The 12,511-nt window shown below is 39.0% G+C and overlaps 1 protein-coding gene across 2 annotated transcripts in view; it reads left to right on the forward strand.

Annotated features, from left to right (window-relative positions):
• The window catches only part of galnt13 (polypeptide N-acetylgalactosaminyltransferase 13), a 133,308-nt gene that overhangs the window by 74,838 nt on the left and 45,959 nt on the right, over positions 1 to 12,511 (forward strand). For both annotated transcript variants that reach the window (XM_079821924.1, XM_079821925.1), the window contains exons 6-8: positions 4,550 to 4,720; positions 5,638 to 5,755; positions 5,939 to 6,119. In XM_079821924.1, the coding sequence (XP_079678050.1) occupies positions 4,550 to 4,720; positions 5,638 to 5,755; positions 5,939 to 6,119 (470 nt within the window). The remainder of the gene's footprint in view (positions 1 to 4,549; positions 4,721 to 5,637; positions 5,756 to 5,938; positions 6,120 to 12,511) is intronic.

A 12,511-nucleotide genomic window follows, 5' to 3' on the forward strand; every position in this document is an offset into this window, starting at 1 on the left:
GGTGGTTGGAAAGGATGAGTTTGGAGACTTCAGCTTCAGAGAGCAGAGAGAAAGAGGGTAGCGTGTGTGTGATGGTTGTTGAGATGTGCGTGTCGGTTTGTGGTGTGGAGAAATGGCTGCTGATGGAGGAGGTTTTGTTTGTGAAGAATGATGCAAAGTCATCAGCTGTAAGAGTTGATGAAGGGGGGGGACAAAGGAGCGAAGAGAATGTTTTGAAAAGTGTGCGAGAGTCAGAGGAATTGTTGATTTTGTTGTGATAGTATGTAGTCTTAGCAGTGGAGACATTTGCAGAGAAAGAAGCGAGAAGAGACTGATAAAGGGTAAGGTCAGTAGCGTTTTTAGTTTTGCGCCACTTCCTCTCTGCCGCCCGCAATCCAGAGCGATGTTCGCGGAGAGCATCAGACAGCCAGGGGGCAGAGGGGGTGGTGCGGGCTGGCCTGGATGAAACGGCACAGAAGTTGTCTAAGCAAGATTTTAGAGTGGAGCAAAGAGTGTCAGTAGCACTGTTAGTGTCTAGTGCTGAGAACTGAGCAGGTGGAGGGAGCAAGGATGAAACCATAGTGGATAGGCGAGAGGGAGAGAGCGAGCGTAGATTACGACGAAATGTGGGAGGAGTGTGTGTTGTATCAGGAGATAGTATGAGGTTAAGAGGGATGAGAACGTGGTCTGAGGTGTGCAATGGAGTTACTAAATTGTTGTCTGTGGAGCAGTAGCGTGTGTAGATAAGGTCCAGATGGTTACCTGATTTGTGAGTAACTGTAGTAGATACTCGCTTAAGGTCAAATGAGGTCGGAAGAGTAGTGAAGTCTACAGCCTGGGGTTTATCAAGGTGAATGTTGAAGTCACAGAGCAATACCAGAGGAGTGCCATCCTCAGGGAAGTGAGAGAGTAACATATCCAATTCCTCCAAGAAGTTACCTAGTTGACCTGGAGGGCAATAAATAACTACAACATGGATTTTTGCAGGGTGAGTGATAGTGATTGAGTGTGATTCAAATGAACTGTTGCTAGATAGAGAAGGAATGGGGTCAAATTTCCAATCATTTGAGATGAGCAAACCAGTACCTCCACCCCTCCCAATCGGGCGAGGGGTGTGTGAAAAAGTGAAATAAGTAGAGAGGGCCGCAGGAGTGGCAGTATCCTCTGGTTTGATCCAGGTTTCAGTTAGGGCCATGAGACTGAGATGTGAATGAGTGGAGATAGATGAAATAAAGTCTGCTTTGTTTACAGCTGACTGGCAATTCCAGAGACCAATTGGAATGGACATTAATGAAGCAGAGGAAATAGGTAAACAACGCAGATTATTAGGATTACGTTGTCTTGAATGTACAGAGCGTGATTTACGGGTGTTAGTAGTAATAGTAGAGATTTGAAAGCACAGTGAATACGGGTCAGAAAAATAGATGGAAAACAAAAAGCTAAACACAAAAGTGACAGAGAGAAGAGAAAGCTATACTCAAGTGCCTTGTCGGTGTCCTTGCTCGAGTGGAGTCGCACAGAGTAGAGTCGAATGGTCTTTACACTCTTCGGTCTTCACACGATGAGGGCTTCACACGAAGGCTGCTGCTTCCGCGGAGTACTACTCAATTTATACTTACGTTAAGTGTCGTAATTGAATACAGCTGGCTACGCCTAGCAAAACGTCTTTACTCGCGCAAGATCAGGTGGTAAGCATGTTAACAAACGCGACTACAAACAAAAAGCACACTACACCACACAGACAATGTTCTAAATAACAGCTGAACTAAAGATCAAATGAGAAAATGGATACAGTACTCACACAGTAGTTGTTCTCCCTGTCGGTCAATTGCTTCTCACTAAACTGAATGTAAACAATGCACGCTAATATACCACGCTGGCTTTAGGCCACGCCTAGCGAAATGTCTTTACTCGCGCGAGATCACATGGTCAGCATGTTAACAAACGTGACTACAAACAAAAAGCCCACTACAACACACAGACGATGTTCTAAATAACAGCTGAACTAAAGATCAATTGAGAAAATACAAAGGAAAAGGAGCAAGGACTCAAATGCAGAGGAACTAAGGATTTATTAAACAATAAAATAAAACAAACAAAACAGGAGGGGGGAAAACCAAACTTAAACTAAACACCAGGAGCAGGAACATGGAGTCTGACAGGGAACAGAGGACATCAAACATAAGACAACGATCCAACACAGGTCTGCAGACACGAGGAGATTATAAAGAGTGACAAATCAGGCAGGAAATGAGGGAGAACAGGTGGGACAAATTAACCAATAATCAGATAACAAGAATGGCGGAGTGACAAGGGACTAGAGACACAAAAGGTGTGTTCGACATCGGCTGCGGCTGGATGCAACTGATCGGCGAGAGTAGCCGCGTGCAGGCGGGGAGGAGCTGCAAACACAGACGTGAAGTCGGACACTTTCTGCTTCCCGCGGTGACACTCGCGCTGTGTTTGCACACTTTATCAGCTGAAGTGAAATAAATGCAATATTTGGCAATACACAGATGTTTCAGAGACATTATTGTCATGTAATACTTCATGTACTGCTTAATACAGCGTGTGTTTGTACAAGAATAAAGTTCAACATATAAGCCTACACTATATCAATGAAGTGGGGTCTATGTTTTTAATCAGTTCTATTTTGATAAACATGACAATATAACATCGTGACTACATGAAAGGAGGTTTTACTGTTATAAAAAACAGATTTGTGCGCATTAGTGGAGCTGAAGGTTTTAGAATAAACACGAAACACACGTGATCGCTGTCATGCGGTGAATCTGGCCAATCGTAGAACAGCTGTGTCGTCATCAGAGCCCCTGCAGCCTCGAGCAGCTGCTTTGGAGAAACTGCACCGGCTGTATTCGCCGGCTGCTCTCGAATCGCTCTCGCGGCACTTTGTTGACATACGTCACTGTCACGTGGCGTCGGCGCTGCCTCAAGTCGGACAAAATTTCTAACCGGCATGCACTGCTTCAAGTCAGCTGCCGATCGGTCTGCGCATCGCTGGGTGAAGTCGAACAAGCCTATAACCACCACATGTGCTGCACAGGAAAAGGCAGACATGTGACAGAGAGTGTCTAAATTATTTGAAGTTTAAGTGAAAATTAACAGTATTTAAAGTAACATTTATCCTAAAGTAAAATAAAAAAAGGAAAAACCTGTAATCATCTTAAGTAAAAAAAAAAAATCTTATTTAGATTGCTTTTAAAGCTTACCTTTCCAGCTGCTTTATTCATGGTATGTCAAAGTATAATCCTTTTACCTATCAGTAAGTGTGATGTGTCCTCCATTTGTAAATTGATCTTTATTACGTTCACACAGATTCAGGTACAGAACATAGATTCAGAATTACATTACTGTGAATATCCTGTTACTCTTTCAAGAGCACACACATTTTTGGAAGCTGTGTCACTCAGCCTCATGCTCGGTGTGCACCTCAGCCTCGTGCACGGTGTGCACCTGTGCTTTGATACAGGAAACCTCTCTATTCAAGCATGTGCTGTGTACTGCATGCTTTAAAGATTTTTACTTCCCTGTCTGGTCAAATCACTGAGCAGAAGGGGACGAGTTGGACATTTGCAGTTTGTGCATTGAGTTTGCATTGATCAGAATCAGTATAGTGTTGCTGAAGCTGGATGTGTCTATCCAATTAACATGGAAGCATGAGCTACAATGTGGACTGTTTTTATATGGAAATGTATTTAGGATGATTCTGCTACACAACAGATAATGTGCAGTTAGCCAGGCATTATTTGCAAAATAAAACCAGACAGGTTGATCAGGTTAATTAAGGCCTTCTGAAGTGAATCAATATCCATATTTAACACATTATAAAGTAAGTTATCTATACATTTTTTGGGTGAATTATCCCTTTAACTTACTGCTTGGCAGACATAATAACAATCTCAAACGATTTAATCCTAAATTCGTAGAATTTAGTGAAAAGGAACTGTTAAAAATATGTCCATGATTAGGGTGGTTTTGGCTTAGGGTTAGGGACGGTTAGGGTTAGGGTTAATAAAGGCCTTCTGATGCGAATCGATATCCATATTTAACACATTATAAAGTAAGTTATCTAGCTTCCGGCGGACCGGTGTACTTTTTGGACTTCAAATTTTGGGCTGCCATTCATTCCCATTATAAAGCTTAGATTAGCCAGGACATTTTTTAATATAACTCCAATTGTGTTTGTCTGAAAGAAGAATGTCATATACACCTAAGATGGCTTGAGGGTGAGTAAATTATGGGATAATTAAAATTTTTGGGTGAACTATCTGTTTAACTTACTGTTTGGCAGACATAATAACAATATCAAATGATTTTATCCTAAATTCGTAGAATTTAGTGAAAAGGAACTGTTAAAAATATGTCCATGATTAGGGTGGTTTTGGCTCATGCTTTTTAGCTTTCTCATGTCTTGTTTATTATCATCAGAGATTGGTATATGACTGAAATTTTATATGTTAAAAAATAGAAACAATTCTTGTCAAAATATCATTTTTTCACTGCAACACCCAGTTGAAGGTGAATGGGTTATTTTTGTTTGACATTCTAGAAGGGCTGTGGTCTGCCCTATCATTGATGTCATCAGTGATGAGACATTTGAGTATATGGCTGGCTCAGATATGACCTTCGGGGGATTCAACTGGAAACTCAACTTCAGATGGTATCCAGTTCCTCAGAGAGAGATGGACCGACGCAAGGGGGACCGGACCCTTCCTGTTAGGTAATACAATTTGTATTTTATTTAAAAAAAAATTGTATCCTGCGTATCCTGTTAATTATACACAAATGGCACTGAGAATGAAATGTCCTGTGCTATATTTTCTCTTTCAAACAAACACAATTAATTACAACAGCTTCCTAAAGACACCCAGCCTTCATTCCACATACTTCAAAACCCTCACATAATAGCTGATACTTGGTTAATTGAGCAGACATGTAATGTCGGTGACACAATGGTTTAGTTGCTGTCACTGCAGCACTGCCAATTTTTAATTAACCATTAATTAAGATGTAAAACTCATCTGATATTGTCAACTCTTTATACCAGTTCAAGCATGACAACTCTCAGAATAGATTTAAACAGCATTTTATGATAAGAATGGAATTTACATAGGCTTATGCGTCCACACAAACACGGGTACTTTCAAAACCACAGCTTCTAAGCGTTTTTTGCCGTTAATCCAGACTCAAATGCAGTATTTAAGACACTGAAACTGCACAATTATTTGAAAACTCTTGCCAGGGTGAAGGTTTTTAGAAATTCTGGTTCCAGTGTTGTTGCGTGGGCAGTGAAATCAGAGATTTTGGCTTATGTCAAAACGGGAACTTAATTTTTTTGTAACTCACAAATGCAGCCACAATACAACAACATGTAGTTGTTATCTAAAAATTGCATATCCTATATCCCAATTAATACATCAACAAAAAAATATACTGTCGTCTGATGACATTTCATCATTGGCTTGCTCAATGGGATAAACAAATAACAAAAGTCAAGATAGTCTTTCAGTCTTGTGCGCTCTAAAATGTGAATACACGGGTTCACATTATAGCCTAGCTATTGATGGTCACTGTACATACTGTGTATACTGTATAAACCCTGTCATCGGGTTTTTTTAATACTGAGTTATTCCACAGAACTCCCACGATGGCAGGAGGTCTGTTCTCAATTGACCGAACTTATTTTGAAGAGATCGGCACTTATGACTCAGGAATGGACATATGGGGAGGGGAAAATCTTGAGATGTCTTTTAGGGTAAGTTTAAGATATTAAAAAAGCACACCAGCAAGGGTCATAAATGTCTAACATAATCATTATGTTCTGCTATCCCATTCCCATTTCATAAATACACTTTGTAATGCTCTTTTTACTGTAATTGTATGTAACCTGTTTTTTTTTTAATAATTCTGATTTCATTCCTTTTGTATGTGGAAATAGATCTGGCAGTGTGGAGGATCTCTTGAGATAGTTACATGTTCTCATGTAGGGCATGTATTCCGGAAGGCCACACCATACAGCTTCCCTGGTGGAACTGGTCAGGTGATCAACAAGAACAACCGACGACTGGCTGAAGTCTGGATGGATGAGTTCAAAGATTTTTTCTACATCATCTCACCAGGTAATACTCTTCGAGAAATCTTGAAATGACGCTTCACTGATATCGACATAATGTTATCTTTGGTAATCTTTGATTATGGTTGTTGAACTACTTTCAAGCACAACTAAAAGAACAAGTGAAATTACTACTCTTCTAAGACAGTTAAAGCAGTAACAGTGTTCTCACAGGTCTTCATAGTGTCACCATGAGGTATAGCTGTCTTTACAGAGATTTTTTCTATAAGTAGCATGTTGATTTGCACATGTGGTCATGGTTGTTGTGTAATACTACAATCATACTATTGTTCAGCCTCCTGGACCACTGTTGTGGTCTTTTATTTGCTTTCTATATCCTGGCACAAACACAGCTCTCCTCAAGCTTACACACACAGTAGGGATTTGTAGCAGATTAAATTTCTTCAAATGCAATTCCTTCACCACACTTCCTATTTCATTTTCCTTGTACCTTTTTCTTCCTCTCGCTCACTAGCACAAGTTTGCTTCTTAAAAACCCTTGTGAAAAATAAGTACACTTTAACATACTTTTAAAAAGAGTAGGACTTGTACCAATACCAATATTGATACTGATATCTTTATGAAATTGATTTTTTTTATTATTTTACCCATTACCTCAGATGAAGATCAACACATGACATATTACAACATGTCATGGTTTATTTAACAAAAACTTGGCCAAAACGGAAATTACATATGTGACAAACTAAGTACACCCTTACTGCTTCCATAGAATATAAGAGAGTAAGTAGCAGTCAGCCGCTGCTGATCATCAGCAAGTGTGACCAACTCTATAAAAGTAGAAGTTTTGGCAGTTTTCTGGTCTGGAAAGGGAGGAAAGACATCAGCCATGCAATTGTTGCTGCCCATCAACCTAGAAAGGATTAGGCCATTTCCAAACAATTTGAAGTCCACCATTCTACAGTGAGGAAGATTATTCACAAGTGGAAAACGTTCAAGACAGTTGCCAATCTAGAACGTCCCAACAAATTCTCCCCAAGCTCAAACCGTCCAATGCTCAGAGAAAGTGCAGAAAATTCCAGAGCTACAGCTCAGACTTTACAGGCCTCACTTAGCATGTTGAAGTTCATGACAGTACAATTAGAAAAAGACTGAAAAAGTATGTCTTGATTGGAAGGGTTGTCAGGAGAAAGCCTCTTCTCTCTAAAAAGAAAACGACAGGACGGCTTTGGTTTGCAAAGTTGGATCTGAACAAACCACAAGACTTTTGGAATAATGTAATGAATTAGCTCAAAGGGGAAATATTAATAATTATTAATAACTCATTATGGTTATTCATTATGATTAATTATGAATATTTGAATCAGTTACAGTGTTTCCCCTAGGTTTACAGCTTTTGGGGGGGGGGGGGGGGGGGGCTCCCGAAACTACTAGTGTCGCGGAGCTGGAGTGTTACGGATACGTGGTGTTCCCATAGACAATAAATTAATTAATTTGGTAAATAAATATAAACAACATTTATTTATACATCACACAACTATTTACAACACAACAGAGGTTGGCTTTGCTTGAGTTGTTGCTCTGGATTTTGTTGCTTTTAAGAAAAAAAAACTAATCACCTTCTCCATTGCATTTTTACATTTTTACCATTAAAGTTACTACACGCAAATCCGTGTTTTTTTTGTTGTTGTTGTTTTTTTGGGGGGGGAATATATTTCAGGGCTCAATGCTAAGGATTTTTTTTCGGGGGTTCAAATTTTTACTTGCCCTGTCAGAATTTTCACTGACCCCACCACAAAAAAAAACGACAAATAAAATAAAATAGGCCTAGTATTGTTTTTGAGCCATATAAGCTTAATAAATAAGGTTATGACTCTAAAAACTAATATCCTAACTCATATATTTTTTTTATATTGTTAAAGACCATCAGTAATCAAATAAGAACAAATAATCAAATTATGAGCAAATGCACAAATAAATACAGCAGAACAAACATATACAAATTAAATAAACAGTTATTTTCATGTAGGTCTAAAGTAGATTGTCAGGTACAAAAATAGTAATCAAATGTAAAATATCACTGCATAGTCTGCATAAAATGATATGCCACTGCATATAAATACAGATTAACCCTTATTAAAAGTTATTCAGTCAAGAGCAGTGAGTGATTTTTTTTGTCTTTTGATATCTCAATATTTATATAGCCAATGACGATATTTTCCGGCTTTCCATGTGTGTTCAAGGTTATACGGTAGGGGGCGCTGTAGCGCATTTCCTGCACGAGAACAGAATCTCCTGATCAAAACAGCCGAAGAAGAAGGAACGTGCGCTATCATAAGCAGATGCGTTATGTAAAATAACGCGATCATCACCATTAAACAGCATATAAATCACAACTGCCTAATGTTATTGAATGAAATGTCAACCCAGGACGAGTTATAGGACTGTCAAGCTTTGGGGTGTTGATGGACTCGATCTACAACATCTGTGTTTTGTTCATCATTCGGACGTAACGTTAGTCTTTTACAAAAACGTGATTTTTTTCAGCTTTATGCTCAAAATGTTGCTTTTTCATGAAACTTGCAACATTCAAGTGTTGATTAAAAAAATAATATATGAAGCTGGAATAAAACAGTGGGTCTGTTCTTTCTTTTGATATATTGCATGTTTAGATATTCTGTGGACCATTAAAACTTGTGAAAATGAGCATAAATGCTGGCGGTGACTGGCAAATTTCATGTTTACGTTCATTCAAAAGACCTAACCGACTATTTTTACGATGATACTAAACAAGACAGTCATTTTGATATAATTTTGTGTGAATATTCGCGCGCTGTGAGACGCGTGTGTGTGTGTGTGTGTGTTGTTGGCCTTCGCGAGTATCAAACTGAGAGACACTTTCTCGTCTATGAGCGCTTGAATATTTAAATTGCCAAGGCTTAAAAATGCGCAAATGATCAGTTTCCGTGAAGATGCAGCTCTGGGAGTGTCTTTCACGCTGGCACTAAACCATCGGGCAATTCTTATTGTCGACCGTTATGACAAATATTTTTTGTCATTCATTCAGGGGGGGCGGGGGGTCGTTTTGGGAGGGCGGGGCGCCCCCCCAAAACAATGGTAGGGGAAACACTGAGTTAATAGATTAACTTGATGTAGCTACATTAACATTACAGTACAGGGGGCGCTGCACTGTGGCGACCTGTGGAAGCAGTAGCGTCAACGTAGTAACACGTTTGTTTGTTTGTTTGTTTGCTTGTTCGTCCTTTTTTGGATTGGATTGTGTATACTGAACTATCATGATGATATATCGTACGTATCGCACGTTTGCGAACCTGCTGATTATTTGCCTATTCCTCGGCTATTTTGCGAGAGGACAGCGTGGGAACGGAGAGCGGCTTCAATACAGTCATGACTTCCTTGTGCAGTTCCGTGCTTCTGACTACGGCGTGTTGGATCAAATCCTCGACTGGCCTGCAGAAATCTTAAGGAGTGAGTTTCCCAGTGTGCGTACAGAAAAGACTGCTGGCCAGAAGGTGAGGAAGCGGGGGAAGAAAGGGGGATTGCGGCAGAGACTACGTAAACAGCGATTGAATCGCATTCCACTCCCTTCAATAATCCTGGCCAATTGCCAGTCTCTCAGGAATAAACTGGACGAATTACAAGCAAATGTCCGGTTTATTTCTGATTATAGAAATGCATGTGTTATTTCCCTGACTGAGACTTGGCTTAAAGAACATGACTTAGACTCTGATTTGGAAATCGATGGCTTCGGTGTTCCAGTGCGGTTGGACAGGGATGCCGCTGTAACGGGAAAATCCTTGGGTGGAGGGGTATGCATCTATGTTAACCAGCGTTGGTGCAGGTCTGTGATTTTGAGAGAATCTGTGTGTACTCCCGATATTGAACTGTTGTCGATTTCACTCCGCCCCTTCTACTTGCCCCGGGAGTTTCCACAAATATTTATTTCTGTTGTATATATCCACCCAAAGGCTAATGTGGAAAATGCCTCGGATATTTTATGTAAAGTGGTACACCGGCTTCAAAGCATCTCCCCTGATACACCTAATATTGTGATGGGAGATTTTAATCATTGTAAAATGAAGACATCACTTATACATTTTGAACAATATGTGGACTGTCCTACCAGATATGGAAAATGTTTGGATCTTTGTTATGGGTCTATTAAGGGGGCATATAAGTCGTCATTAAGAGCCCCTTTGGGCAAGTCTGACCATCATGTTGTTTATCTAGCCCCTACTTATAAACCTGTTTTAAAAAGGGAAAAAACAGAAAAGAAATTAGTTCCTGTTTGGTCTGAAGACTCAATTCAAGAGTTGATGGGAATGCTTTGAATGTACTGATTGGGACTTGTTCAAATCCGAATGTACTGACTTAGACGATCTTACTGAAACTGTGACTAGCTACATCGAATTTTGTGAAGACTTGGTAATTCATAAAAAAGAATGTATAGTTTTTCCAAACAATAAGCCTTGGATTACTAAACAAGTTAAAAATTCTATTAACTTAAGGAATATTTATTTTAAACAAGGCGATAGTATTCGGTACAAAGAGGCCAATAAACAAGTTAGAAATGAGGTGAAATTAGCAAAATTGCGGTACAAGGAAAAGATAGAAACTATGTTTACAAATGGAAAGTCTCATGTAGCTTGGGATGGAGTGAAGTCTATTATCGGAACTAAACAGAAGAGAAAATGTATTAGTTTTGGAGGGAAATCTGATTATGAATTAGCAGATGCTTTTAATTCGTTTTATGTACGTTTTGACAATCATGATTTTTCAAGAGAATTGTCTGAATATAGGGGAAATTCTGTGACTCAGAACACTCCTGTTAAAATTCAAATTAATGAGGCTGATGTACGTAGCTGTTTTAGTCAGGTCAAGGTTAGAAAGAGTCCAGGCCCTGACCACATTGGTGGTAGGTTGTTGAAAAACTGTGCAGAGCAGCTCTCAGGGATTTATTCATTTATTTTTAATGAATCATTAAAATTTTCTAAGGTCCCTCGTTTATGGAAAGATGCCATTGTGGTACCAATTGCGAAAAAGAGAAATTCTTCTTCTCTTAAAGACTACAGGCCTGTTGCATTAACCTCGTTGATTATGAAATCTTTTGAAAAAATAGTAAGGAAGGAGATTTTAACCCTAACTAAGCCAGCACTTGATCCTATGCAGTTTGCATATAGATCTGGTAGAGGAGTTGATGATGCCACTTGTACCTTGTTGAATATGATTTTAGGACATTTAGAAGGCAAGAAAAGTCATGCACGTTTGCTTTTTATAGATTTTTCTTCTGCTTTTAATTGTGTTCAGCCTCACATTTTGGCAAAGAAATTGATTGATTCTTTTAAACTAGATCTAAATACTGTGTGCTGGCTGGTGGATTTTTTAACTAATAGATCCCAAAGAGTAAGGGTCAATGGAGCGGTGTCGAATATTTTGATGTCCTCCACGGGTACGCCACAAGGTTGCGTTTTGTCTCCTCTTTTGTTTTCTTTATACACCGATGATTGTCGTAGTGTTTTTAATGGGAGACACATTGTTAAATTTGCGGACGACTCTGCGATTGTGTCTCTTCTCACTGAGTCTGAGCCAGATGTTGGGCCAGTGATCGATAATTTTATTCAATGGTGTGATGATTCATTTTTAAATATTAATGTTTCAAAAACAAAAGAGATGCTTATTGACTTCCGTAAGAAGAGCTCTGCACCTGTGTTGCCTTCTATCATAAAGGGACAGCAGGTAGAAGTAGTCAAACAATATAAATATTTAGGGACTATAATCGACGATAAATTACAATTTGAGGAAAACACCGATATAATTAGAGGAAAAGCTCTTCAGCGTATGCATTTTTTAAGGAAACTTCGACTTTTTAACATGGATGTTTCTTTTATGAAAATGTTTTATACATGCTTCATTGAAGCCATTTTAAGTTTTTCCATCGTCTGCTGGTATGGTAACCTTAATTTAAAGAACAGGAGGAAGCTGACAAGCATTGTGACAATGTGCAGTAAGATAGTGGGGACCGATTTAAGGACTATCTCACAGATTTATGAGTGCAGGACAATTAGGAAGGGCCAGGTAGTGCTTTCTGATGTTACTCATCCATTGTATGCTGAATTTCAACTCCTTCCTTCAGGGCGGAGATTTAGACTCCCCTTGTGTAAGTCAAATAGATATAGAAATTATTTTATACCGGCGGCAATTAAGTTTTTAAACGATTTTTCTGTAATTCAAGGTAATTGATGTGTTGTGTTGTTAATATGTGTATGTGTATACTACTGTTCCTACTGCTGTCTATACAAAGAATTGCCTTTAAGGACAATAAAGTTTAACTAACTAACTAACTAACAATCAATCAGTTCATCCTATGAACGTTCAGTATTGATTATTAATTAATTCTAAGAAAATTATATTTTTCAT

This window comes from Gobio gobio (assembly GCF_949357685.1).
Source record: "Gobio gobio genome assembly, chromosome: 7".
Taxonomy (NCBI): Eukaryota; Metazoa; Chordata; class Actinopteri; order Cypriniformes; family Gobionidae; genus Gobio; species Gobio gobio.